The following is a 26,892-nucleotide window of genomic DNA, read 5'->3' on the forward strand; positions in this document are numbered from 1 at the left end:
AAACTTAGATGTTATGCAATCACTTGTCCTAACAACCAAGAAACAGAAGTCCTTTTTTGTGATCTGTTAATTAAAGTTTCCCCAGCAATTCAACTTTATTGTTTTTCCCTTTTATTTTAGACTCTAGTTCGGACTGGAGTCAAGGAATTTATCTCACCCAGAGCCAGGGATCTGACATAGTATCAGAAGGAATAGGAGAAGAAGATGAAACTTCAACAGATCTGCTTCCAAAGAAAATAAAGGTAAATTAGAGCTGATGTAATTTTTACTTCAAAACAAGATCATTTTAAAGCTCCTTAATACAGTCTGAAATGTAGATCTTCTCTTTTTGTAAAGAAGTGCCCTATATATAGTAGATACTTTAAAAATTCTTTAATTGCTTTTTTCAAATATCACCACTATATAATATGTTGGCTACCAGCAAAGGCGAGAACTATAAAAATAATTTTAACAAATAAGAATGCTATTTTCATTTCTAACCATTATAAAGAAGAATGTGTCTCCTGCCACCAATCTTGTGTGCTAGCCCTAGCCCATATGCGAGTTTCAAAATTTGAATGGAAACTTTCCAGGGCTTAACTTTTAAAATATAAGTTTCTGTAGAGAATTCAGCTTAAATTTGTAGTATTGATGTAACAGATCTTTTTGTAATGAACTTCAGGGACTACAGCAATATTTGTTTTGGGTTTTTTTTATATATTTCTAAAACCCTACTAAATAAACAGGCACTTTCAGTGTTTCTAGTCTCAACATTAAGCATATTCATCAAGCTACTTATAAATAGATAGTGCTTCCCCTTGCATAACCAGCCTCCTTTTTCTGATTCGTTCTGATGCCAAATTCTAGTGCTCATGAGCCAAGATCACTATTATGACTGTCAGTATTATAATTGTTTTCTTATATTATTGTTATAGGGTTTGCTACGAGCAGTGCATCATGAAGGCGTACAGGTGCTGTCTCTCACTGAATTTCCTGACAGTGAAAGGGATATACTGTCTCTTAAACAAGGGCCAGAATCATGGCTTGAGGAAAGGAAAACTTTTCTGAGCACTGTTTCATCTTTGAAGGATTTAATTACACAAATGCAACTGCACAGGGAAACTGAGGTACAAACAATATTACAAAACTCTACTGAGATCAAAATAATTTATACAGCAGCATTTGAAACTAGAGGTGTGTGAATAACTGATTTTTTTGGTTCACTGGCGGTCCCGAAAAATAGGGGGGTGGAATTTGGTTTGGGTCAAACCAAAACTGAATTTTTCAGAATCTTCAGCAAATTTCCAGAAATTTATACTTTAACACAGTGGTCTCTACCTTCCAGCCTACTGTACCCCTTTCTGGAGTCTGATTTGTCTTGTGTACCCCCAAGTTTCACCTCACTTAAAAGCTACTTGTTTCCAAATCAGACATAAAAATACAAATGTGTCACAGCACACTATTACTGAAAAATTGCTTACTTTCTCATTTTTGCCATAACATTATAAAATAAATTGATTGGAATATAAATATTGTACCTATATTTCAGTGTATAGTATATAGAGCAGTCATTGTCTATATGAAATTTTAGTTTGTACTGACTTTGCTAGTGCTTTTTATGTAGCCTGTTGTAAAACTAGGCAAATATCTAGATGAATTGATGTACCCATGGAAGACCTCTGCGTAACCTCAGAGAACCACTGCTTTAGCATGTGCTAAACTGGTTGAGTTAAAGCCTAGAGAGGAGCCTAGGTTTTAATTCAACCAGTTCAGGATATGCTGTAGTACAATTTACTTTATTTTGACTAGAGTTTTAGAAGATCTTATTTGGATAGATCTAATAACACAATCTAATAACATAACTTTAAATCCAATTCGAGACAAAGCCATTCAGGTCAATGGGAGGTGAGGGTACTCAACACCTAACAGAATTGGGCCAGATATAATCAATAGTTTCTTTCTACTAAGAGAACTTGGGAATTTGGTAATTTTTAATATAATGCACTTGAACCTTACAGCTGTTCTTCCAATCAGATGTTCATGTTGCCTCTGCATTACAATTTTGCCCAATGTTGTCTCTCATTGTGCCGGTTATTGGAGATGTTCGTTTTAAATGTTGGAGTGTTTCAATATTTAGTTACACTGACAGGAAAAAATATTTGTCTTTATAAGATGGACTTTATTTTGTTATTTCATTCATTTTATTTCATGTTTTAGTGATTTATGATGCTTGTTTGTGCCACAATCTAGATGCCTATATTTGGAAAATTGGCCTTAAGAGGAAGGGTATAAACCTTTTACAAATATTTCAGAGTACCCTTCTCCATCTGTGCCTGACTTACATGTTGTAACAAAGATATTGTGTTGTTTATCAGAGTCTAAATATACATCATACATATATACTGCAAAATTAAAAAAATATAGTCCTGTGAGATTTTTTTTTTTAAAGAACTTAAAAAAATCATTAGTGAAATTCACCTTTTAACAATACCAAATCCCTGGGAACTCAGGTACAGAATAGTAAGCCAACCTTTACAAACATTTCTAGACGTAAGATTGCTATGAAAGATGTTATGTGAGATAGATCATTGAGTCCTATTTGTACATGCTCTCAGAGCAATGGATGGATGCATTTTTTTATAATTTGAAATCAAATAAAAAAAAATGCATGAATTCTGACACCCTTACTTACCATGACTAGTGCCTTGCTCAGTGATTTCAATGGGACTAGATATGGCGTGAGATACTACCACTGTGAGTAAGGGTGGCAGAATCAGGCCCATAGTAAGTAACAGCGTAGTCTATCTGTTGCAGCCGAGGATTTGCGGTTACAATTCCTTGATTCTCTGCTGTTCTCCACCCCAGGTGTCAGTGGTCTGCAAGGGATTGTTTACCAGCTCTGGGGCTAGCTGGAGTGCATCCCCAACACATCTTCTATGTTTAGAGCTGCAGGGGATTGGCTAAGGAGCAAGATACACTGGCTCTATGCCCTCTGAGGAGCCTTACACAAATGTATTCCCTGCTTCAGATATGTGGGTAGTTTCCTTTCCTGTTGCACTGCCTGTAGGGCACAAAAGGAAAGGAATAAGTCAAAGAATCTGGCAGTGTCACTATAAAATGTAACCAAGATTAACTCTGATCCATAAAAGCCATTAGTACAGTATACACTCAGTGGTGTGGTACAGTACCACTAAGTGCTATAATAGTCAGTGCATAGAGTTCCAACTTAAAAGCTATACCACTAAAAGGAGAATCTGATGCAATATAAAACAGAATATTGCTACATGGGGTCAAATTTTCAAATGTAGGGATCTAAGTTGCCCCTGTGAAAAATGCAAATGTCAGTTTGCATGCACTAAGTAGTATTTATGCATACAGAGAGAATAATTGCACGTATACAGTAAGTACATATATACACACAAATCTGTATGTGCACAGACACAAATTGTATCTGTATATCTGTTGAATGAAAGAAGTTTAGTGTTCCACTGACTCTGCACACATAAAATTATAATTTAACATAATCGGTATACTTACAATTCTGTTAAATACTTAGTCACTTTTATCCCACTATAGATTTATGCAAACTGTGAATCTCCTGAAAGTGTTCCAGACTGGCGAGGTGAACTTCTGCATGCTGTTCAGCAAGTCTTTCTGAGAGAACAGGATGTTCTTCTAGCAGCATTTCAAACAGAACTTGCAGAACTGGGTACCAAGGATGCAATTGTATTGATGAACCAGTTAGAGCACAGACTTCAAGAACAGGTAATACAAAACACTACTTCTATTTAAAGCATGTTAAATTTTAATCGCTGATGTACAAATGCAGTGGGACAGCATTACAAAGCAACTGTTTCCTTTATTAAGTGTTGCATTAATTACTTTCTGGAGTTTTACTTTTAAATTTGTAACACTAACAGATTATTAGCCAGAGAACGGCAATGGACTTCATTCAGAATGCAGATAGAAGAAGTTTGCTAATGGAAATTCAAGTACTGCGCACTCAGATGAACAATAGAAAAATGAATCCAAAGAGAGAACAAGAGATTGATCCAAAAAGTCAAGGTTCTTTATGTGGTAATACTATATGTGTATACCTGTGCATGTGTGTTCATACACACTTTTAAAAATATGCTTACAGATAGAGTGTAGGTATATTTCCTCAGATTGTGCCCTTCATCCTGTGTCTGTCATTTCACTCTTATCTGACCAATCTACCTTTTGAAAATTAAAATAATCTCTCTGCTTATAAACTCTTACCTCTGTTACCTAATTTAAAGAGATGCTGAGTGATTTTGAAAGTGAACCCATATTGAAATTTGCACCTTCAGGATTTTTTCTGAGCCTGTACTTCAATTTTTAGGTCTAACAGCTTTGAGAGTATCTCTTTAAAATGGGTAGTCATTGATAGTGATTAAGATTAAGTCATGTATAGACTTGACAGAGAAAAATGTTCAAAGACTAGATGTGTTCTTACTATAACTTTTCTGTGCTTTGTGCCAAATATGTTTTCTACATACGAGTATATTTTGCAATATCAAAATGTATGAGTCTTTTTATATATTTCCAAATAATCTATAGAATGTATATTTTTATCTAATTATAATTCTTAAAATGTTAATGGACTACAGTCATTTTAGCATGCCCCTTTTCAAAGACAGTATTTGGATCCTGCTCAGATCCTGCAAGCTTAAAGGCATGTGGGAGCCAAAGGTTGGGTACAAGAAATTGAAATAATTGTGCATTCAAGTCCTGCTAAACAAATATTTATGTTTTAACTGATCCTCACAAAGGGTAAAATTCACTCCTGTACACAGATCTGGCACAGGGCCTAGGCACCATTTTGAAAGCTTATGTGGAGCAAGAGTAATTGTGATGGTCGTATGCACAGGGGCAAATTTCAGCCCAAATGAGTAACATTGTTTGTAGAATGCTACCTGGGTAAGTTCCATATTAATGATGTTATCTCTAGAAATGCTGGAGTACAATGTGCAGCAGAAGCAGTCTCAGATACTGGAGATGCAAGTGGAGCTCCATACTGTGAAGGACAGAGCGGCTGAACTTCAAGAACAGCTGAATTCTGAGAGAATGATGGTTTCAGAACTGAAGAATGAACTTGCCCAAGCTAAACTAGAACTTGAAACAACCCTTAAGGCCCAGCACAAGCACTTCAAAGACTTGGAAACCATCAGGTGTGGCTTTCAGTGGCTAACCCTTCCTGCATTGGCATTTTAGATGTTCATTCTTGTATTGCCTTTTATTACCATATTCATTTTATTAAGAAAATTGTTACCATCTGAGTTTAAGATTTCTATAATACATTGCTGAGGAAAAGTAGCCCATTATCCCAATTGAAATGTAATCCTATGGAAACAAGGAAAGCTTCATTTTTCTTAGTTTTACTTATCGCTTCCTCTGAAATACTTTCACAACCTATGGACAGATATGTTGAGATTTCTGTACTTACTTTAGACAATTATATATAAAATTTTAAATATTTTATTAACACAATAGCAAGGAAAAAACAGTTTATGCTGAGACTGACATGGTGTGAGACAGTTACAGGTAGTTTGTGATAAGTTTTATGTGCAGTTCCATGTAGCTTATGTGACTTAATTACTCTTGCTTTGGGGTCAACAGCAGAGGTGACCGGGGCAGGAAAATCATGCTAAGGAAATAATTTTCACAGATTCTCCTTACTGACTTTGCAAATATACCTCCTACACACTGACTTAAAAAGCTGTTCTGTATGTGTGTTAATGTTAAATGCTTTTTTTACCCCATTGTAGTTTGTGGCTTTTTGACAAAAACAATAACCCTAAAGGCAGCACGTGTATCTTTCTTAGGACTGAAGTTAAAGAAAAAGCAGCTGAGCTAGATATGTTAAAAGATACAATGGCAAATGAACAGAAAAAATCAAGAGAGCGTCAATGGGCTTTAGAAAAGGAAAAAGCTAAAATGGAACGCAATGAAGAAAGAGGAAGAGAAGAGCTAGAGGTACCCTATCTTTGCTCTCAAATTATCCTCAGCATTAAAAAATATACAAATACTTCCAGATTTTCTCTAACATTTCATCCCAGCTTACCTTTTGTTTAATGTACTGTGCAATCTATGGGCTAGAATTCCCCCCCTGCTGCTGCAGTATATTCACTGGAGTTGTAAGAGGGTGTACAGAATCACTCCCATACAAGCAGCGGGGCAGAAAGGACCTGATGTAAAGCCCGTTGAAATCAGTGGGAGTCTTCATATGAATTTCAGCTGGCTTTGTATCGCAACAATGGTGTTTCAGATACGAGTAGGAAAGGGTCAGCCCGCATATACCACATCTTCAAAGAGATGTATTGGCTGACAAGGCAGCAGACACAGCCCCCACATCTAGCTAGACTGTACACAGCACTATACAGAGGTGCACATTGCTGGTCCTGTTTTAAGCATTGTGTACCAGGGCCCAACATATGGAATCCTATCCTGGCTGGCAGGACTCCTGTGGCAGAGGATGCATTTCCCAGCATCCATGCTACCTCTCAAAGCACTGGGTATGGAAGAATTTGGCTCTCTCTAGTATTTAATGTTTGTTTTTTAATCAAGATTCATGGCATTAAAGGAAATGGTCTAGATTTAAATACTTTACATTTTCAGCCAAAGGGCGTATTTTAAATGAATATAACCGGTCACTTTCTTTTATTTTCTTATTGAAGGATTTGAAAATTTCTCTTGAGGATCAAAAACAAAAGAATTTACAATTAAATAAACTTTTGGAACAAGAGAAACAGCTGTCCAGTGATCTGCAACAGAAAATTGAATCCCAGGAAGTTCTGAATGCAGCCCAGCTGTCACATGAACGAGGCCGTAACTCTGAGCTTCAGGTGCTACTTGAATCAGAGAAAGCCCGAGCTCTCGAAATGAGCAGTGCCCTAGAAAGGGAGAAAGAACTGTGTGCTCAGCTTCAGAGTGTTGAAGATAAGGGGCAGGATGGAACACCCAAGCCAACTGAAGAGTTACTTAAAGATTTACAAAAACAAATGGATGAAAAACATGACCGTATCGTAGAGTTAGTCAGTGAGATGGAGAGGTATAAACTTGACTCTGTGCAAACGAGGCAACAGATGGAAAAGGAGAGGCAGAGTCAGAGGAAGACACTACAAACAGAACAGGATGCTAACATATTAGCACAGAAGAAAGTACATGAACTGGAGTCCACAGTGGAAGATCTTCACTGGCAGCTTGGAGAGAAGAGACAACATGTTCATAAACTAGAGTATGAGGCAAAGAAGTTGCAGGAAATAATACAGGAGCTACAGAAAAAAGAACAGGCAAGGGAGGAAAAAAAGGAAGCTGAAAGAGCAATGTGCCAGAATCTCAATGAGGTACAGTTAGAAAAATGTGTAACACTGAGCTGAATTCTGAAGATGTCACTCTGCTCTTAAATCTCTAGTTTGATTAGATGGCCAGTAAAGTTGAGGAGCAATTTTCATCAAATTCATTTGTTACTCTTTTAATTCAGTCTTTTGGGGATTCTCCTTGCTTTGGGCTAAATCCTGGCTGGTGAGGCATAGCATGGCTGCCAAAATCATGGGCAGGAGCATTAGACCACTCCAATTCTGCCTACTCCAGGAAGATCTAGTGACACCACTCCACGTGTCCTGTGCAATTGAAATCACAGAGGGGGGTAACTGAGAGTGGCAACTGGAGAAGTAAGCAAAGCCTGACTGTACGTCCACATACATATATCCATTGCCAAGCAGACCAAGCTGTAGTCCCAGCACCCAGCCCATTGAACAAATTATTCCTATTCAGGAATGCTCCAGGTGATTGTGTATAGGATTGGCATACCTAGGAACACCATTTTTTCAGGGCATATCTAAGCCCATTTGGAAGGGGTGTATAACCCCACATAAACCAAAATGTGGCCGTGTGTGTTGGAAATATCACCTACTTGCTAAAGGTGAGGAATAATGGACAAAACTCTGTGCTGACTCAGACCACATACAACCTCATTCAAGTAAATAGGGTTACACGGGACATAATTCAGTGTAGAATTTGACTCAATGTGCACTTTATTTTCTGTAATTTGACCTAGAACTGGTTACATTTTAAGTGTTTTCCAATTGAAATACATGTAACATTCGCATTTTTATACATACGTATGCAGATTACTTGGGATACATCCAATGAGAGAACAAGAAATTGGGTTCTACAGCAGAAAATGGAAGGAGTTGAAACGAATGAATCAACCTACCCCACGCTGACTGAAGTGAAAGGAGAAGGTGATCTAAGTGAAGGAAGTAAAGTTCTGGAGAACATCAGACAAAAGCTACAAAATGTATCTTCAAAGCTGAAACAATTGGCACACAAAGCCGCCAGCAGGTTAGATGCATCTTCAGCTACATGTTTTTGTTAGTAGCGGCCAACAAACTGTAGCATCTTGGCACTTGAATCAGAATTTCCATTCCTGTGTTACTCTAGTTCAGTGGTCTCCAACTGGTCGATCGCGATCGACTGGTCGATCCTAGAGGATCTCCCAGTTGATTGCGATTTCCAGCAGCGCTGCCAACCAGGAGCCGCCGGAGGTAAGTGCTGCCCGGCGGGAGGCCACACCCCAACCTCCAGCCCTGAGTCCTCTCCCGGAGCCAGCACCCCAACCCTCTCCTGCACCCCGAGCCCCCTCGTGCATACCAAGTCCTGAGTCCCCTCCTGGAGCCAGCAATCCCTCCTGTACCCGGAACCCCTTCCTGAGCCCCTCCCGGAGCCAGCACCCCATACCGCCTCCTGAACCCCAACACTCTGCCCCAGTCTGGAGCCCCCTCCTGCAACCAAACTCCCTCCCAGACCTTGCACCCCTCACCCCCTTCTGAACCCCAACCCCCTGCCCCAGGCTCAGCCCAGAGCCCTCTCCCACACTCCGAACCCCTCAGCCCCAGCCCAGAGCATGTACCCCTCCTGAACCCCAACGCTCTACCCCAGCCCAGTGAAAGTGAGGGAGAGTGGGGGAGAGCGAGTGAGAGAGGAGGGAGGATAGAGTGAGTGGGGTGGGGCTTTGGGGAAGGGGCAGGGCCTCAGGGAAAGGGCGGGGTAGATCCTGGGTTGCCCTGAAATTCAAAAAATGATTTTGGGCATAAAAAGGTTGGAGACCACTGCTCTAGTTTTATGTGGCGTCACTTTAGTCAAGTTACACCAGCATAAAACTGGATCACAAAGTAGCGAATCCAGTTCTAAATATTAACACTTAGTGTAATCCTTCATCAGTTCAGACAAAAAAAGGAGGCTTCTTATGCAAGGTGGGAGGGGGTTACTTGAGCTTGATGTAGATGGAAAACCCCTAAAAAGAACTGAGTAATTATTGTATTCAGTAATGCTTTGAACATTCATAGTGAAACAAAAAGGATTATCAGGGACTCTATAAATTGTGAATTTTATTTGCAAAATTCTCATTCAGATTGACATTCCTGAACCTTCTTTTACTGGCTACCACCTTGCTAAGAGGGGACTTTATTTGTGACACCAGCAGCATGGAAGCCCAGTGTGAATCCGTTTTTGATTCTGCTATTACATTGATTTAATATCAGAAAAACTTAGTGTGAAGTGCAATACACCTCTACCCCGATATAACACGAATTCGGATATAACGCGATAAAGCAGTGCTACGGGGGGTGGGGCTGCGCACTCCAGTGGATCAAAGCAAGTTCGATATAATGCGGTTTCACCTATAACGCGGTAAGATTCTTTGGCTCCCGAGGACAGTGTTATATCGGGGTAGAGGTGTACTTTGAACATATTCTGCACTTCTGAAAATGTCTTAGATACAATTGGTCACAATGGTTTAAGAATTTTGGGGAGACTGGGTCCAAAAGTCCAAAGGTTCTCAGCAATGTAAAGCTCCCCTTCCAAACAACAGTAGCTGTTAGTGCTGAGTGCTGTTTAAACTCTGGCCAGCTTAATTTAGGTGCCTAAATGGGAAACTGAGCACTTTGGAATGTTATTAAACTCTTTTGGACTGTGAGTGTCTTTACCTGAGAAATGGCCAGCTTTTCAAAATGTCTGTATTTATGAAGTATCAGAGGGGTAGCCGTGTTAGTCTGAATCTGTAAAAAGCAACAGAGGGTCCTGTGGCACCTTTAAGACTAACAGAAGTATTGGAGCATAAGCTTTTGTGGGTGAATGCATTCACCCACGAAAGCTCATGCTCCAATACTTCTGTTAGTCTTAAAGATGCCACAGGACCCTCTGTTGTATTTATGAAAAGTGTCTACAGAAAACTGAAAGCGGTGCTTGCTAAAAAAAAAAATTCAATAACCAGAAAAAGACAGTTCTACTTTTTGAGAATTGGGTTTATCATAACATTGTTTACTTTTGAAATTTCAATCACTTTCCCTATGCCTTCCTTCAGAAATGCAGAAATCTCGTACTGTATACTTCACTGTAGTTACATTGTATTACTCTGCATACACTATAAATATTTGCTATTTTCATTCCAGATTACAGTTTGAAACAGCAGATGATGACAACTTTATTGAGGTACAAAGTAATATTGAAGATGTTCTTTTACTGTTGGGAACATTACCTGGATTGTCCCAACTAGAAGAGGTGAGAACATAATCACTTTTGGTAAACTTATACAGTGAAGAGTCAACTATAGTCTGTGCTCATTTAACATTGGCAAAGAGTGCTGTAAATCCTTTTCTTTTTACCTGTCAACTTTGAGACGAAATCACAAATTGACGTATATTTCACATTTCCTAGCATTTTCTTTAGGAAAAGTACTAAAAATAACTCATATAGCTGCAACCTACTGTGGGAAAAACTTTACTCACTATTTCCCGGATGTGAAAAATCAGTGTTTACTATTTACTTTATCAGTTTTTACAGGATATTTAATTAACCTATGTTGTCTTTACTAAGAGAATGCAACAAGAAAATCTGCATGTAATTGTGAATGTTCAGAACATGAAATGACGCTGTCTGGCACAAAGAATAACACTTGTGCAATGTTTGGTTCTTGACTGAGCTCAACCTTAAAGCCAACATCAGTGCAAAGCATGTTTTCAAAGTAGTTCAGAATTAGCTTTCCGTGTTTTGTTCTAAGATAGCACTAACTTGAAAACTGCTCTTTCGGTTTTTAGAAACAAATATGAACATCATAAAAATAAATATTGCACATTATTATTATAATAGACTAGTTTGTGATGAAATGTTCTGCTATAACATACCATAAAAAGTCACCTGTGTAAAAACAACGAGGAGTCCGGTGGCACCTTAAAGACTAACAGATTTATTTGAGCATAAGCTTTTGTGGGTAAAAAACCCTCTTCTTCAGATGCATGGAGTGAAAATTACAGATACAGGCATAAATATATATTGGCACATGAAGAGAAGGGAGTTACCTTGAAAGCTTATGCCCAAATAAATCTGTTAGTCTTAGAGACATGGAACAGCGAACACGGCTATCCCTCTGATACTTTATAACTGTGTATTAACTCACCTGTTGTTTAAATTTAAATTACGCTTTTCAGATTTCTCTGATACAGTAACAAAGCACTGTTATCATCCACAAAACTTGTCATCTAGGGTAGGAGTCGTATCAATCTGATCTCATGCAAGTTTTTTTCCTTTCTAGCTGAAGTTAGTGTTGCCCCCAGGGGCCAGCGCTACCTCACTAACTGAAAAACTTCTGAGACAAAATGCAGAGCTGACAGGGCTTGTCAGCAGACTGAGTGAGGAAAAGAACAATTTGAGGAATGCTGCCATGAAACTGGAGGAGGAACTCAGACGATACCAACAGAGAGGACCTTGTGGAGACTATGTATGTATCTTCTCTATGCACTGCCATAAACAAATATGTATAGACTAAAAAGCATCACCCTTTTTTCACGTGAAATATATCTACACAAGTTCTTTTCAGTACTCAGTGGGCTGGCAGTCTAAGAGGAGGGGAAGAAGGGTGATTAACTTTTCTCCCTTTCTTCCCATCCTTCCCTACTCCCTTCCCCCCAGCAAGCAGATGTCAGTTGTTCCTTGTCCTGCCCTCTAGCTGTCGGTAATCAGGGTGCCTTGGCAAGCTCTCTTTTCCCACAGACAGGCACTTCGTGTTTTCATCCACCTTTGCATAGTTGGCTGCCATTTTCCCTGTAAGTCCCTTGTGCCTCCTCAGGCGGGTTACATCCCATCATCCACTTTAGAAGCTAACAGACTCAAGATGTTTTCAAGACTATAAAGCTACTATAAGCCAGCTGTTAGTTTGGGTTCTTGAGACAGAAGCAATGAGTATACTTTTCCTTGGAAGTTAATAGCATCATCTCACAGTGCTCTCAACCCGTTATCCTGAAGTGTGAGGGCCCAAGGTTCACCTCAGACCTAGATTTCCTACTCAGTAATGTGATGAGCACACTACTGAATCAATGAATAAATGACAAGAAGATGTGTTGCTAAAAATAGGGTTTGGTCTCTCTGCAGTCTTCTAGACACTCACTGGACAATGGAGCTAATATCGATACACTCATTGCCTCTGAGAGAGAGATTTGGAACAGAGAAAAGCTGTCACTACAGAAATCTTTGAAACAAGCTGATGCAGAGCTGTCCAAACTGAGAGCAGAACTAAGGAGTGAAGCTTTTCTGAGAGAATTGGGATCGAATTCTGAAAACGCTGTTTTAAAGGTAGGAAGCTTGTCCCCAACTGCACTCTCTCAGCACAGTGGGCTGTCTTGTTTAGAACTGGGCCTGTTTTCCATTGCATTCACCATCATTCTCACTTAGACTAACTGGGGACATCAGTATGATTCAGTTTTCAGAGAATTGGTCTTGGAGACATGGAACTCCATTATAACATTCCCTGGGGTAAGACATAAACACTCTTCTGTAAGTTACATATTTTTTTGCAACTGAAAACATCCCTATATTATGGAACTGGTATTCAAATAATGTTATCATTAGTGCAGGCAGGGACAGGAAGTGAATAATCGCAGATGAACTTCAACAATAATGATGTCAAAAATCTTGGAATTGTAACAGTCCTCTGAATGCTTTACTTACAGTGCTTTCTTTGTTTCTTGTCATCTAGATAATTTATGGAAAATACCTGAGAGCAGAGAGCTTTCGGAAAGCTCTCATATATCAGAAAAAATACTTACTGCTCTTAGTAGGTGGATTCCAAGAGTGTGAAGAAGCCACCCTGGCCCTCATTGCAAGAATGGGTGGGCAGCCTTCATACACTGACCTAGAAATTATTACACATCGTTCAAAGGGTTTTACCAAATTTCGCTCTGTGGTCAGAGTGTCCATTGCAATTTCAAGGTAAATCACAAGAAGTTACAGGTTAACCAAATGTGAAAATTGAATTTAACATATATTTTATTAAGGCCCTACTTAATTTGCGATATTGCAAAATTGCAGATCCCACAATATTAGGCTTCCACTGCAATTTTGATACTAAATTCAGGTGTATATACAGTAACTCATCGCTTAACGTTGTAGTTATGTTCCTGAAAAATGCGACTTTAAGCAAAACAATGTTAAGTGAATCCAATTTCCCCATAAGAATTAATGTAAATTGGGGGGGGGGGGGGGGGGAGGGTTAGGTTCCAGGGAATTTTTTTTTTGCCAGACAAAAGACATTATATAAATATACACTATAAGTTTTAAATAATTTTAAACAAACAATTTAATACTGTACTCACCAATGAGGATTGTGAAGCTTAGTTGAGGCAGGGTCGGGACGTAGGGGCTTGCCCCGCTCCGCCCGGCCCTCCTGCCAGAGTTGGGGCATGGCGGCTTGCTCCGCTCCGCCCGCCTGGCACTCCTGCTGGGGAGCGGGGTCAGGGCGTGGGGGCTGAAGCAATGGGACAAGCCCCCTCACTCTGACCCCGCTTCCCCGCAGGAGCGCCAGGCGGGCGGAGCGGGGAGAGCCAAACAGCCTTATAATGGAACATTGCACGACTTCAAACGAGTATGTTCTCTAATAGATCAGCAACCTAATAACGAAACAATGTTAACCAGGATGACTTTAAGTGAGGAGTTACCGTATATTGTATTTTAACAATCAGCCCCACTGTCAGTCCTGGGCAGCCAGGGCTCCAGCTGTCAGTCCTTGGCCGCAGGGGCTCCTGCTGTCAGTCACGGGCAGCCAGCTTTTCCAAATTACCGCAAGTAATACAGGTCCATTATTACTTTTCCACGATTTTCCATGTCTTGTCCGTAACTCAGCCACAATTATTTGACAATCATCCCACAATTCACGTAGAGCCTTATATTTTATCAAATGAAGTATCTTGTGTAATCCAGCATTTTTTGTGACACACTCTAAATTGTAAGTCTTGGTAACCATGAAAACAGTGCATCTTAAAAAGAATGCAGAGTTACACAGAACAGTGGTAATGTAGAAGACTGGAGCAAGTTGTTTAAGGCATTCTGCAGCACAACTGTAAATCAAAGCAGCCTGGCTCTGTATTGTAATCCACTGATGTCAGAATTTATGGGCTATGATAACAAGCTTTAAAAATTACTAATGAATTACTGGTGACGTCTCCAGAGTGCCTGTGTATTTTAGAAATGTATCATTGTTTCTTTTCTGTAACCTACTTTTTCTTTAAAAAGTAAAAACAATCCCTTAAAACACAGGCATTGTAATCCATAAAATGGAATTGTATCTAAGAAATCAAGTTGTTATAATTAAACTTTTTGGAGATGATAGAGAGCGGTATTGTGTGTAAGCAGTAAATACTCTGACTACATCTGGTTTTTTAATTCCTTTGTGAGGCCTCAATGCTGAAAATACATATATGCTTAACTTTAGGCACATGAACAGTTCCCTGAATTCAGATTACTCACATGCCTCAAGTTAAGTATGAGTGAAAGTGTTTGCAAGATGGGGGACTAGTGACTAAGGGTTTTACTTTAGAATATACCACTGCTATCATGGACCTTTTTTCTGCATTGGGGCTGAAATTTTTTGCAGTTATTTGTTGTGACTTATATTTTAAGATATTAATGCTAAGTAATGTAGACATCTAGGACAAATGTTGCCCTTAGTCAGGCCTGTTCAATACCCAGACATCACTGGAATTGTATAGGTATAACTGAAGGTAGAATATGGCCCATATCTTTTTCTTAGGTAAATTCTATTTCCGTTTAATCCAGGTTCTTTAGGTTTTAAAAGTCTATCTCCTTACTCAGTTTGCTGCTGTGTGGATTATTATACGCCTTGGAACATTATAGGCTTGTTATTTAAATAAAGAAATACTTGGCTTACTCTAAAGTATCTTTTTATTTTAAATGCAGAATGAAGTTCCTGGTTCGTCGGTGGTACCGAATTACAGGTTCTAATTTAATAAGTGTCAACAGGGATGGCTTTAGCCTGAACACAGGTAACTCACTGACTGGCAATGTCTGAAGAAGCATCATCCATGAATTATATTAGTGCTGAGTGAACATTTTAGGTTGACCTCCCGTGATCTGGAACCAATGGGTTGCTCCTTCCCCTTCATTTCAGTTGTTAGACCTATCTGTTTCTCAGATTTCACTCCACTCCACTCAGCACAGACACTACTCTGAACTCTCTTGTACCTTGCTTCTCATCAGATGCAAATCTGTGTGCAGTTGTTGTTTTTTTTAAAACGTAGCAGCTTCATCTTCAGCAAAGAGCAGCATGTGAACTGTGAGATTTTTCCGTGTCTGCTGAAGTGTTCTCCGGTATCAGAGACCCTTCCCCCAGCTCTAAGAAGGGTGGCTCACTGAGTAAATCCTTCTCAGGGCATGGACAGGCAGGAACCTTGACTATCACAGGGCCCACCACACCAGCCTGAGGCAAGGGCAGACGAGGCAATTTTGCTGACCATTGTGTTGAGCAACACTTCCTCCCTTTTTGTCTTAACTCCGACCCAGACAAAAAAGTTGTCTGATGTCTCCTGGATCAGAGGCAGTGCTAGCCCATTGGGAGCCCTAGCAGTAAAATGTTGCCCCCCCAACACATAGTGACTGGGGGCCCCCTGGAGCTGATCAGGGCCATAAGTAAATTGCTTAATCTGCTTATGCCTAGCACCAGCTCTACCCAAAATCCAGGAAATCTGATTCTGTTTGCCTGAGGAGGGTCAAAAAGCCTTTTACTCACTCCTGGCTATATAAATATGGGGTGAAATCCTGAATCTGTTCAAGTCAATGGGAGTTTTGCCATTGCCTATAGTGAGCCAGGATTTCACCCATGGTCTCCTATCAAGAAATCTTAAAAGAATGAAGTAGTCTCTATTTCTTGAGGTTCAAGAAAGCTTCCTGGGCTGAATGAGAGTCTCCTTTAGCAATGGAACTCTGCTGGGAAACAACTGGGAGTACAGACCACACGTGCACTAAGTATTATAGTGTTAATATAGGGCTACATCAGAGTTATAGTTCTAAATTAACCAGTGCAACTCCGTGCAGTGCCAGTCTTATGCAAATTAGGGTACTGCTAGGCAGAATCCCATAGCTCCAGCCTATGGAGTAGAAAAGGAAATCTAACTTTTCTACCTGAAAACTGTTTTTCTGCAGAGCTCCCAATCCTGGTTGTGAAACTCCACCCAATATTCATAGTTACTCAATACTGTTAAAATAGCTATTTTTGAGAGTGCCTCAAGGAAGTTTTGACTGGATCGTGGTAGCAGGAAGCGCCAAGATCCTGAGAAGTGAAAAGTTGTAACTACTGTACCTGAATGAGAGGGGGGGGAAGCAACCCATAGTTATATGCTGGGAAAGCTCATGGTAGAACATAAAATTTCCATTTTACAAAAATTACTCTTACTAAACAAAAGAGCTGATACAGCTGTTTGAGACTTCCTTTGTCTTAGAAGTTTAAGATATGCAGTTTGTGAGTATACGTGAATTTATTTCTTAACTATTCTGTGGCTTTCCTAATTTCAGATTAGGTGTCAAAACAGGTGATCAAACAGTGGCAATTAGTTTTATTATTTATGATCTATTTTGCTGTAGTGGCTAAGATCCCCAGTCAGAGATGAAGCCCCATTGTACCAGTGCTGTACAAACACAGAACTAAAAGACAGTCCCTTTCCCAAAAGAGCTTACAGTCTAAGTGTAACACAAGAGACGGCTGTAGACAGAGGAAGGAGTTACAAGTAAACAGTATTGGTCAGCTTAGTAGGCAAGAATAGCTGCACTTTCTTAACTAGCTGTAGTTTTTAACTCTCACTTTACCACGTGTAAAACAGAGTGCACCTGGGATATCTGTCAATGTGCAAAATGTCTGATTTTCACAGGTTGATATTTTTTGTATAGACAATACTTCTTTGTTGTTTTAGGTAATGAGCTACGGCCTGATTCATTAGCTGGTGGGCTGGAGCTCTATGGAGAACACAGACATTCTTCTGATAGATCCAGATCAGACCTAGAGCCTCTTAGATCTCCTATAAATTCTCAACACAGGTAAGTTTTTGTTACATAATTATTCTTTGTCTGAAAAGTTTTTTTCTACAATTAATACTAATGCACTTTAAGAGTGTGGGAATTTCACATTTTGATATGTAATATACTATATATTTTCTGTTCAAGGCCTAACCTTGTAGTGTCCAGCCTTCTGATGAACATAATGTTCTTCAGAAACCATCAACACTATTCATAAATCAACTAATGGGGTTGCTTCAAAATTATGTAAATGCTTCTAGTGCCTCATGCCAAGCCCTCATCTATGGACATTCAGAGCATCACCACTAGGACACCACAGTGAAATCCTAGCACTGTTGAAGTCATTGGAGCCAGTATTTCACCCCAGAGGCAAGATTTTTCACAGTACCTGCAGTCTTTCTTGACTTCCGATAGAGTTGTGGGTCCTCAGCACTTCTGAAAATCAGGCCCCAATAGTTCTCAAGCTGTGAGATGTATTTTCACGTAGTGCCATGGACACTTCCTCTCCCACTACTGTACAAATAGTCTCCCCTCTCATTTGCAATCTCATAACCTATGGCAACTACACCAGTTGGTTACATGGAAAAATATTTAATCTAGTTGTAGTTGTCTTTAATGTGATTTAGCAGCTGGAAACTACAGAGGAGAACTAAAACCATACAGAGCTTCTTCAAACATCCTGCTTTTTCTTAGAAGAAATTTTTAAAACAAATGTACTTGAAACTACTGCTACTTCTGCATGTTTTATGCAGTCTCAATAGGAGACTGACTTGTGACTTTTGCCTCAAAGGAATGCAACAGAAATCTTGGGAATAGCAGGGAAGTCAGGCAGCTGAGGTTACATCTACACTGAAATAAAAAAACAACCGCCCCTCAGCAGCACATCTCAGCGCCACAGACTCCAGCTCACAGGACTTGTGCTACAGCACTAAAAATAGCAGTGTAGACATTCCTGCTTGGCCTCTGGACACCCCCGCCAGGTTTCAGAGCCCCTACACCAGCCTCTGAGACTCACTGTCATGGGTCTTTTTTGTAGTGTAGATGTATCATGGGTGGGGTGGGGAGAATCATAGAATATCAGGGTTGGAAGGGACCTCAGGAGATCATCTAGTCCAACCCCCTGCTCAAAGCAGGACCAATCCCCAGACAGATTTTTACTCCAGTTCCCTAAATGGCCCACTCAAGGATTGACCTCACAACGCTGGGTTTAGCAAGCCAATGCTCAAACCACTGAACTATCCCTCCCCCCAGTGTGTCTAAGAAACTGGGGAGCCAGGATGGGGGTCAGTTAAATACCCTCAGTAAATCACTGTGATTTTCTAAAAGTCAGCCTATATGTATACTTAACATTCATAAGATGGCTGCTACATTCTCCTTTGGAAACAGGATTCCAGTACAGTAACTTCAGTTTTTGAAACCTACAGCTCATTGTTTTTCTTCTGCTAGGTACCAGGGCATCCATGTTGATTTCAGCCCAGCTTCACTTGCATGTTCTCAACTGCAGAATTATGATCCTGACAGAGCTTTAACAGATTATATCAATCGACTGGAGGCACTACAGAGGCGACTTGGAAGCGTACAGTCAGGTAAATACTCAGACTTTCCTCTTCCTGGTACAAAGACACAGAATACCTGTTCTGAGTTAGAAAGTATATGCTGGTTTCTCAGGTTCAGTCTTAAACAAAGAGGAAAACTCACAGCTGAACTCAAGGAGCAAAAAGCCCACTACATATGAGAGTGGTCAGAAACTATATAGGAATGAAACTGTTCAGTTATGTACTGAATAAATATGTGGTGTAACTTTTGCTGGGGGCTGTCTGATAAATTTCCAGCAAGGTTTTAATCAACATCTAAGAAAGACAGGGGATTGGTTTTGTAAACTCTTTTGTATCAAGATTCCTCCTGTTTAATCAGCTTTTGTGCTGTTTGGCTCAGTTACCTATTCCCATGCTGACAAGTACTGGATGACACATTGCCGCATTTTTATCACGCTTTCTGAAAAGGCTCTTCCAGTAAGAAATACCTCTGTTAACTTATCAGCTAACAGGATCCAAAACTTCTAGCAGTAACTGTTCAAAGTTTGATAAGGAATCAAACCACTTTAACAAAACAGAACTTAGAAACAAGTAGTTTTGTTCTTGAAGTATATCTTTTACTTTATAGTACAATCTGCAAAGGTCACCTGAAGAGTCTTGCAGAAATGTCAGATAACTAATGCTGACTACAAGTCATCATCCAATTTCTCCAAGCACTTTTTTAGATTTTTTTTACTCTTACAGGTTCTACTTCCTACACTCATTTGCACTCTGGTGTTAGAAGATAATACCCTTTCAACATCTCCATCACTGGTAATGATGATGAATGAACTACCTTTTTGTAAATCTGTACTCCTTCTGTGCTTTTGTATAATGTGTATATTGTGGGACCAACATGAACATAGCTATATGATTACACAGTCCCCTTGCTGGCACATCCACGCAGACTGGAATTTATGTATATAGGCACTGTGTGTTCATTCAAAAATCATTAAATTACATGTATATTTGTGGAATGCTAATTTAAATGATTAAGTTATAAAAAAAAAAAGTGTGTATTTATCAAATGGGATGCCAGGAGATGAAGCTTGTGTATTTGATTGCTGAATGTGTAGCTCAAAGTGTACTGCACTTTTTCTGACACAGCTACTAAAGTTACACAATTCTGTCCTAATATATTTGCTACTGGCAGTGCAGACAGAATATATCACTCGTAGAGACCTATTTTTGTAAGGTAGAAGTTTTGAATTTTATGGGTATTTTGTCAAAGTACTGAAATAAAGATGACTTCATCCTTTTAATTGTTGTTTCAGGTTATTTTAAGTACAGGAGTGTTTCTCATGCACACTATTAAAGGGTAACTAAACCCTGACTCTTGCCAGAAAACAACAACAAAAATGTACTCTCACCACCTTTCTTGCTGGTTTCAGCTTCAGGGGTAGGCAAGAGGATTCATGGTAAGCACTGGAGCGCTGCCAACAGCTGCCTAGAGAAGTCCAGACTCAGCATGATGTTCTACTACAGTAAATGATTAGGAATTAATTTTACTCAGCCTCTATGCAAGGGGAGTTTCCTAAGGCAACAGCTCGCCAGATAAGAGCTTTATTTTATATTAGCTAGCACATCCCTATTTTTAAACACTGAGATTTTCACTTTGTTGTGGCCACAAAGTTTTGTTACTGACTACACCTCTACCTCGATACAACGCTGTCCTCAGGAGCCAAAAAATATCTTACTGCGTTATAGGTGAAACTGCATTATATTGAACTTGCTTTGATCCACCGGAGGGCGCAACCCCGGAGCACTGCTTTACCGCGTTATATCCAAATTCGTGTTATATCAAGGTAGCGGTGTACTGTCAGCATCAGAGTGGCTTAAGTTCACATTTATCTATTCCTTTATTAAAATTCCACAAGAAGGAAGTTTTAAAGCAGTAAGTAAAAAGAGCCTACTTTCTATATTTTTCTGAAAGTATGGACAGTGTTTAAAGTACAGGAAACTATTTCACAAAGAGTTTATAAATTTTTAATGAAAAATTTCTGTAAGTCACGTCAGAGCTATTTTCCACCACACAAGTACAACATATAACAGTCCTGAAATAAATGTTACTCATTCCCGTGTGAATAGAATTCGGACAGGCCATGTGGAATTATGGGAGAAGAATCTTATTAATTCACTGTCTCTTCGTGGACAGCTTCAGTCTTTGCCCACATTGCCAAGATTTAATAATAAAGGGCAGCAGAAGGTTTAATATTGATGAGACAATTTTTGTCCCCCAAACAGCAGGCACTTCTAAAACAAAAGTTATATATTCCTGCTATACAGTACCCATTGTCCCCTCTACATCATTCTAAACACTACTCTAGTTAATACAGTAGTACACACTCGTTATTTCATTTTTTTTAGTAAACAATGAACACAGTTAAAGATCTATCTAAGAAGTGGAATTTATATGCTTACTCTTAACTATTAATTCTGGATTTGTAAGGGTTCTACTGCTAATCTTTGCACTGAAACCAAGACTTCCAAGTGTGACTAATTATTTTGGATGCCTAATTTTACATAATTTAAAACAGAACTAATTTTCAGAGGGTGGACAGTTCAGCACTTTTTGAAAATCCAGACCCTTCAAACACTGTTTAAAGATGAGCACCTAAATCACCTGTCACCTTTGAAAAATATTGAAAATGTTAAGGTTTTCAAAATTAAAACCCATGGCAATTTTCATTCCTGAAAGTGCTGAATAGTTCCTTATATAAAAGTGTTTACTTCTGCAAATATAGACAGGGCTGAAAGTCTGCAAAGTGAGCATTTTCCAACTTGTTCACATTAAAATACGCACCAGCATCAGAGAACAGATTCTGTTCCCATTGATGTCCATGAGTTTAGTCTTGCCCATTAAAGTAGCTGAATCAAGGAAAGGAGATTTTTTAAAGCACCAATTAAAATTTAACCTTGTAAAAAGAGATTAGATGTTCACCTTTGTCCCAAGATTTGACCAAACAGTTGAATTCACCTATACTAATATGCAGCATCCACCTTAAAATTGTTACACAAGCAGAAAAGACAGTATTTTTATAATAAAATGTACAGTACTGTGCAGTATACAACAATTACACATTTTATGGTTAGATTAACCTCACTTTTATAACACTACACATCCAATGGACCAGCTTTTCCATTAACCATTTAATTGTGTCATAACTTATTCAAAAACAGTAATTTTCACCATTTAAATGCAGAAATAATTTTGTCTCCAAAACTTAGTGTGATCGCTTCTTGTATCTGATAACTGGGTTATCTGGTGTGTGAATCATGGTTGTATAGTTTACAGTAGGAAAATATCCATCGATGAGATCAAATTCATATAAACGAAGCAGAGTAGACCAAATAGTCTTAATCTGAACATAAGCAAAGTTTTCTCCAATGCAACGATGACGGCCTAGAGGAAAACCCACAGAGGAGAATAGTTATTGCACTTCGTAATGCATCTTGAGCTAAAATAAGAGTTAAACAATTTGTTTTAAAATGTACACTACTCTTTCTTTCACTGTGTTTAAACAACTGTTATGGCACCACTTCAGCAAAGCACTTAAGCGCATACTTAACACTGATTGACATCAGTAGGACTTAAGCATGTACGTATGTGTTTAACTGCACTGCTGGTTAATGTGATTAGTACATTGTTTTGATTTCAAATCCAACCCTACCTTCACAGCAGCAAATATCTCATACTATCTACAGAACAGAATCTGCTCTATTTCTTGGCAAAAATCTTCATGCTGCTATTTTATCAATGACCTAACGCAGTGGTTCTCAAACTCTGGGACAGGACCCCAAAGTGGGTCACGACTCGATTTTAATGGGGTCGCCAGAGCCAGCATTAGACTTGCTGAGACCCAGGACTGTAGCCCTAGCTCCAGCCCCACCTGGGGCAGCAGCACTCAGGCTGTGACTCCCGCTCCACCCCCCCTTCTGGGGTCATGTAGTAACTGTTGTCAGAAGGGGGTCATGGTGCAATGAAGTTTGAGAACCCCTCAGTCCTAATGCAATTTCTTACTGTATCATTTGACTTACCAGCACCAAATGGCACATATGCAAACTTCTCTCCAGCTGTAGGGTTATCTTGGAGGTAACGGTCAGGTTTGAATTCTAAACTTTCTATCCAAGAATCCTTAAGTCTGTGATTAACAGTGGGAGAGACACAAACCTGATGACCAGGAGGAACAGTATAGCCAGCAACAGTCTACGAGGGGAGGAGGGGGGAGAAATAAAAAAAAAAAAAAAAGTTCTGTTACAAAAAGCAGTTCTCCCTTTTCTCTTCTACAAAAGTTCTCCAAAGTGTCATCCACAACTTGGCTTATAAAGAGTTGCGGTTTTTTTAGCTGAACAATTAGAGCAGTCTAACTGGTTAGACCTCATCTGGAATACTATGTTTAAGTCTCACACCGATGGTCAAGAAAGATGAATTCAGTCAAAACAGGTGCAGAGAAGAGCTATTAGGAAGATATGGGGAATGGAAAACCAATTATGAGACTATTTTGCCAGGGTAAACAAACCAAGCTCTTAAAGGCTGAGAGGAGACAGCTTTAAATAGCTCTTCTCCCTCTTTGGTGTATACCCTTGGTGTATTTATAAAGGACAATGTTGGCATAAGAACAAATGGATATAAACTGGCCATGAATAAATTTCATCTGGAAATTAGAAGATTTCTAACCGTCAGAGAAATGAGGTTCAGGAACAGCTTTCCAATATGAGTAGTAGGAGCAAACAACTTAAAACTAGTTAAGATGCAGCTTGATAAATTTATCAACAGTAGTGTAGGGTGGGGAGGTCATCTGTGGTAGTAGGGGACTAGACTCAATGACCAAAGAGATCCTATGTTCCTAACTAGGTACTGTATTCGGATGAACTGTATGCAAGGTACTGTATTCAGATAATTGCTTATGAACACTGAGTGAGCTCATTTACCCCGCACAAATTCTTCTTTTAAAAAAATAAAATAAAAAAGGTACAGGCTGCACAATAATGATTTTCCAGTTTTGGTGAAAATGTTTCATATTAATCACTATGCCACAGTAAATATACTTTCAAGAATACTTTGCTCCCATCTTATGTACAGCAAGTTTATTTGGGACACAGTATGTAAGTGTAGATGTTAAGTAAATATAAAGACAAAACAAGTACTGCCAGCGGAATGCAGTAGAACAGACTTTACAGCAAGACAATGAAGTTATGTGACTGCAGGCTAGGAAATAGAGCCAGCTGTGCTTGGGGAGACTGATCAAGACTGACAGAAGTAAAAAAAAATTAAAAAGAAAAAAAGGAAAGTATGAAAGGAAAGGAAATGCCACTGCCATCCTTTTTCTTTTAAGTGTTGCACACCATTTTGCAAATCTTCAGAGCTTTTGGTAATTATGCCCCAGGCTTTTTTTTAATTACTACTACAGTCTACTCATTAATCTCTAGATTCTGTTTCACCCAGCCCTCACTGCCTGAAGACTAATCTGGAAAGATGCATGTTAGGGTAAAAGATGCTGACATTACTACTGTGCTGGCTCCCTTCCAAAGATGAGACTGTGTCCCCGTGACCCTAGCCATGACCATGCATGTCACGTGAGAAAATGTTGAGCTTATTTTCACACACAAAAAGGGAGCTGAAAAAGCCTCCTATTGAAGGGGTCTCTTACCCACAAATGTTCTGTAGTATCTTTGTGTGATTTTTTTGTTGTTGTTGTTCATTTAAAGAAAATTTAAATAGGGAAAGACAAGATTAAGAAAATTTGTCAGTTGCATTAGAAGCAATATTGGTCATCCAATCAAGGATAGTAGCCTGAACCTTGAGAAATATCTGTAAAGGGCCATCAAGAGAAAAGTTTAAAGACAAAAAGGGTGTTTGGAGAGAAAAAGCTTTCTGGTTTCTCATGCATGCATACAAAAAGAAACGGAACAGTGTGTGTTACACAAGAGAAAAAGCTTCCTTTCCTTGGAGTTAAACAAGGTATTTTCAGAGTGAATGAGCCTGTGTTATAGCTCCATCTATTGTTGAACTAGACTGAACTGAAAATAGTATGAGGCAGTAAGGAAAGTATCCCTTTTTTCTCCCCTTAAAATGTTATACATAGTAATATACCTGTGATCACCAGCTTGACTTGTTCATCCCTGATAGCGAGCTTCCAACAGAACTAGACCTCTTAATACCCGCCTATGCAAAAAACTTAGCTGCAATAGGTCATTCAAGTGAGCATCCAAACACCACAAACAGTAAAAAATAAAAAAAACGTTTAAAAATACACACACACACCCTGTAGAGAGAGGTTTTTTTAAATTGTTTGTGCTTAAGTGGACAGACAGAGGTAATCAGACTACTTAATATCAGACACAGATAGGCTGAGCACTGACTTCAGCTAATATGCATTGCAGAAGGATATGTGAGGTATATCGGGTAAGAAAGGCAGGGTACTAACAGGTTAGAAAAACTGCAAATCAAACTAAGACCAAGAGGCGAGAGATGAAAAGTTCACAGTAGATAGAAATGTGTTTTCTCCAAAGTACAAAGGAACAAGTGTCAACATAGGAGACAGAAGGCCCTTCAGGAGGAAGCAAGATTAGTTTACCAACAGAAATACCACACTACAATAAATAAAGTTAAATATACTAATTTCATGTTCACAAGTGCCAAAAGTAGACAAGTTCCAAGGCAGGGGAAATCCTGATCTTTATGTCCTTAACTGAAAAGTGTATAACAGACCCACAGCACCAGTGATTTAGCGAGGTACACAATGCCACAACAAGTAGTTCTCTGATAAACAGATGATGGCTGCTGACTCCCAAACTCTTCTTCATTTTCCCTGGTCTGACAGGAATAAGCTCAAACCATCACATTCCAGTCCTCCTATGCCCCTGTGCTAATTAGTGTGCCGCTCACTGCACTAATCTCATTGTTGGTGACACATTTGCTAAGTTAAAAACCTAGTTTGGACTTGCATCCTTTCTGACTGTGTCATTCCCTATCTGCTACAGGATTACAATTAATTTACATTACAGCCACACCACTGATCTGGATAGAATCAACAAATATGCTCACCTGGGGAGTTCTGGCCATTCTCATCATGGTCATTATAGGAGGTCTAAGCCTTAAAGTTTCTTTTAGGCAGCGGTCCAGCATGTTCAGCTCCTTCAGCTGCAAATATAGTAAACTTTATCAGTTGCCTTCTGATTTAGGAATATTTAACATTCATAAATCAGTATTTTTCCATTTGAAAAATACATGTGATGAGCTGCTCATATTTTAAATACATAATTCCAAATACCGTATATACTCATTCATAAGTCAAATTTTTTTAGTAAAGAAGGGAAGCACCAGAGAAGAGGGTCAGCTTATGAACGGGTATAAAGAGGGAGAGGTGGGACACAGCCCTACCCCCCAACAGAGGGAGCAAGGAGAGGCAGCACAGCCAGCAGAGACAGAAGGGAAGAGGTGGGACTAGAGTCTCTCCGCTTCTGGCCACGCTGCTCTCCCCCCAGCCTCTGAAGCAGCTGCAGCTCCAGGGCTGGCAGACTGCAGCCGTGCCACTCGGCCCCACCCCCCAGAGCAGGCTGTGCCCACGCCGCCCGGGCGCTGGAGCACGCTGTGGCCACGCCACCAGGCCCAGCCCGCTGGAACATGCTGCAGCCGTGCCGCCCGGTCTGGCCTGCCGGAGCAGGCTGCGGCCGCACTGCCCAGCCTGCTGGAGCAGCTCCAACCAGGCCAGAGACATCCCAGATAAGGTGGGAAGGGATGGGGTGGGGAGAGTGTGGGGGTCCCGGGCTAGGGGTGGGGTCACGTGCGGGGGGGTCACAGGGGTTACTCCCCCGACTCCCAGCTTCTGCCCCCCCAAAAAAATTTCCCCACCAGTTGCTGTCCCAGCCCATCAGGGTAAGCCGCTGGCACGCCGGAACACTTTGTTTACTTAGTTTTACCTCCGTGCCTGCGGACGCTCGAGGTAAACAAACCATC

At 39.8% G+C, this 26,892-nt stretch overlaps 2 protein-coding genes across 13 annotated transcripts in view; one reads left to right on the top strand and one right to left on the bottom strand.

Moving 5' to 3' along the window:
• AKAP9 (A-kinase anchoring protein 9) overlaps positions 1–20,194 on the top strand; it is a 205,618-nt gene extending 185,424 nt beyond the window's left edge. For 9 of the 12 annotated variants that reach the window (XM_005282392.3, XM_042857293.2, XM_042857303.2 and 6 more), the window contains 16 exons: positions 121–242; positions 915–1,106; positions 3,556–3,744; positions 3,900–4,056; positions 4,952–5,171; positions 5,826–5,976; positions 6,678–7,346; positions 8,132–8,346; positions 10,455–10,563; positions 11,594–11,779; positions 12,430–12,630; positions 13,034–13,266; positions 15,250–15,335; positions 17,256–17,379; positions 18,805–18,944; positions 19,638–20,194. In XM_005282392.3, the coding sequence (XP_005282449.2) occupies positions 121–242; positions 915–1,106; positions 3,556–3,744; positions 3,900–4,056; positions 4,952–5,171; positions 5,826–5,976; positions 6,678–7,346; positions 8,132–8,346; positions 10,455–10,563; positions 11,594–11,779; positions 12,430–12,630; positions 13,034–13,266; positions 15,250–15,335; positions 17,256–17,379; positions 18,805–18,944; positions 19,638–19,681 (3,038 nt within the window). In that variant the 3' untranslated portion in view covers positions 19,682–20,194. The remainder of the gene's footprint in view (positions 1–120; positions 243–914; positions 1,107–3,555; positions 3,745–3,899; positions 4,057–4,951; positions 5,172–5,825; positions 5,977–6,677; positions 7,347–8,131; positions 8,347–10,454; positions 10,564–11,593; positions 11,780–12,429; positions 12,631–13,033; positions 13,267–15,249; positions 15,336–17,255; positions 17,380–18,804; positions 18,945–19,637) is intronic. The other 3 variants (XM_042857292.2, XM_008169441.3, XM_042857320.2) reach the window with 1 other exon arrangement.
• Positions 20,195–20,902: 708 nt separating this feature from the next.
• Positions 20,903–26,892, bottom strand: part of LOC101934931 (lanosterol 14-alpha demethylase) — a 28,846-nt gene continuing 22,856 nt past the window's right edge. Inside the window, exons 8-10 of the mRNA XM_005282391.5 lie at positions 25,981–26,076; positions 22,971–23,139; positions 20,903–22,335 (exon numbers count right to left, since the gene is read on the bottom strand). Of these exons, the coding sequence (XP_005282448.2) occupies positions 22,157–22,335; positions 22,971–23,139; positions 25,981–26,076 (444 nt within the window). The 3' untranslated portion in view covers positions 20,903–22,156. The remainder of the gene's footprint in view (positions 22,336–22,970; positions 23,140–25,980; positions 26,077–26,892) is intronic.

The sequence above is a fragment of the Chrysemys picta genome, chromosome 2 (genome assembly GCF_011386835.1).
Source record: "Chrysemys picta bellii isolate R12L10 chromosome 2, ASM1138683v2, whole genome shotgun sequence".
Lineage (NCBI taxonomy): Eukaryota > Metazoa > Chordata > Testudines > Emydidae > Chrysemys > Chrysemys picta.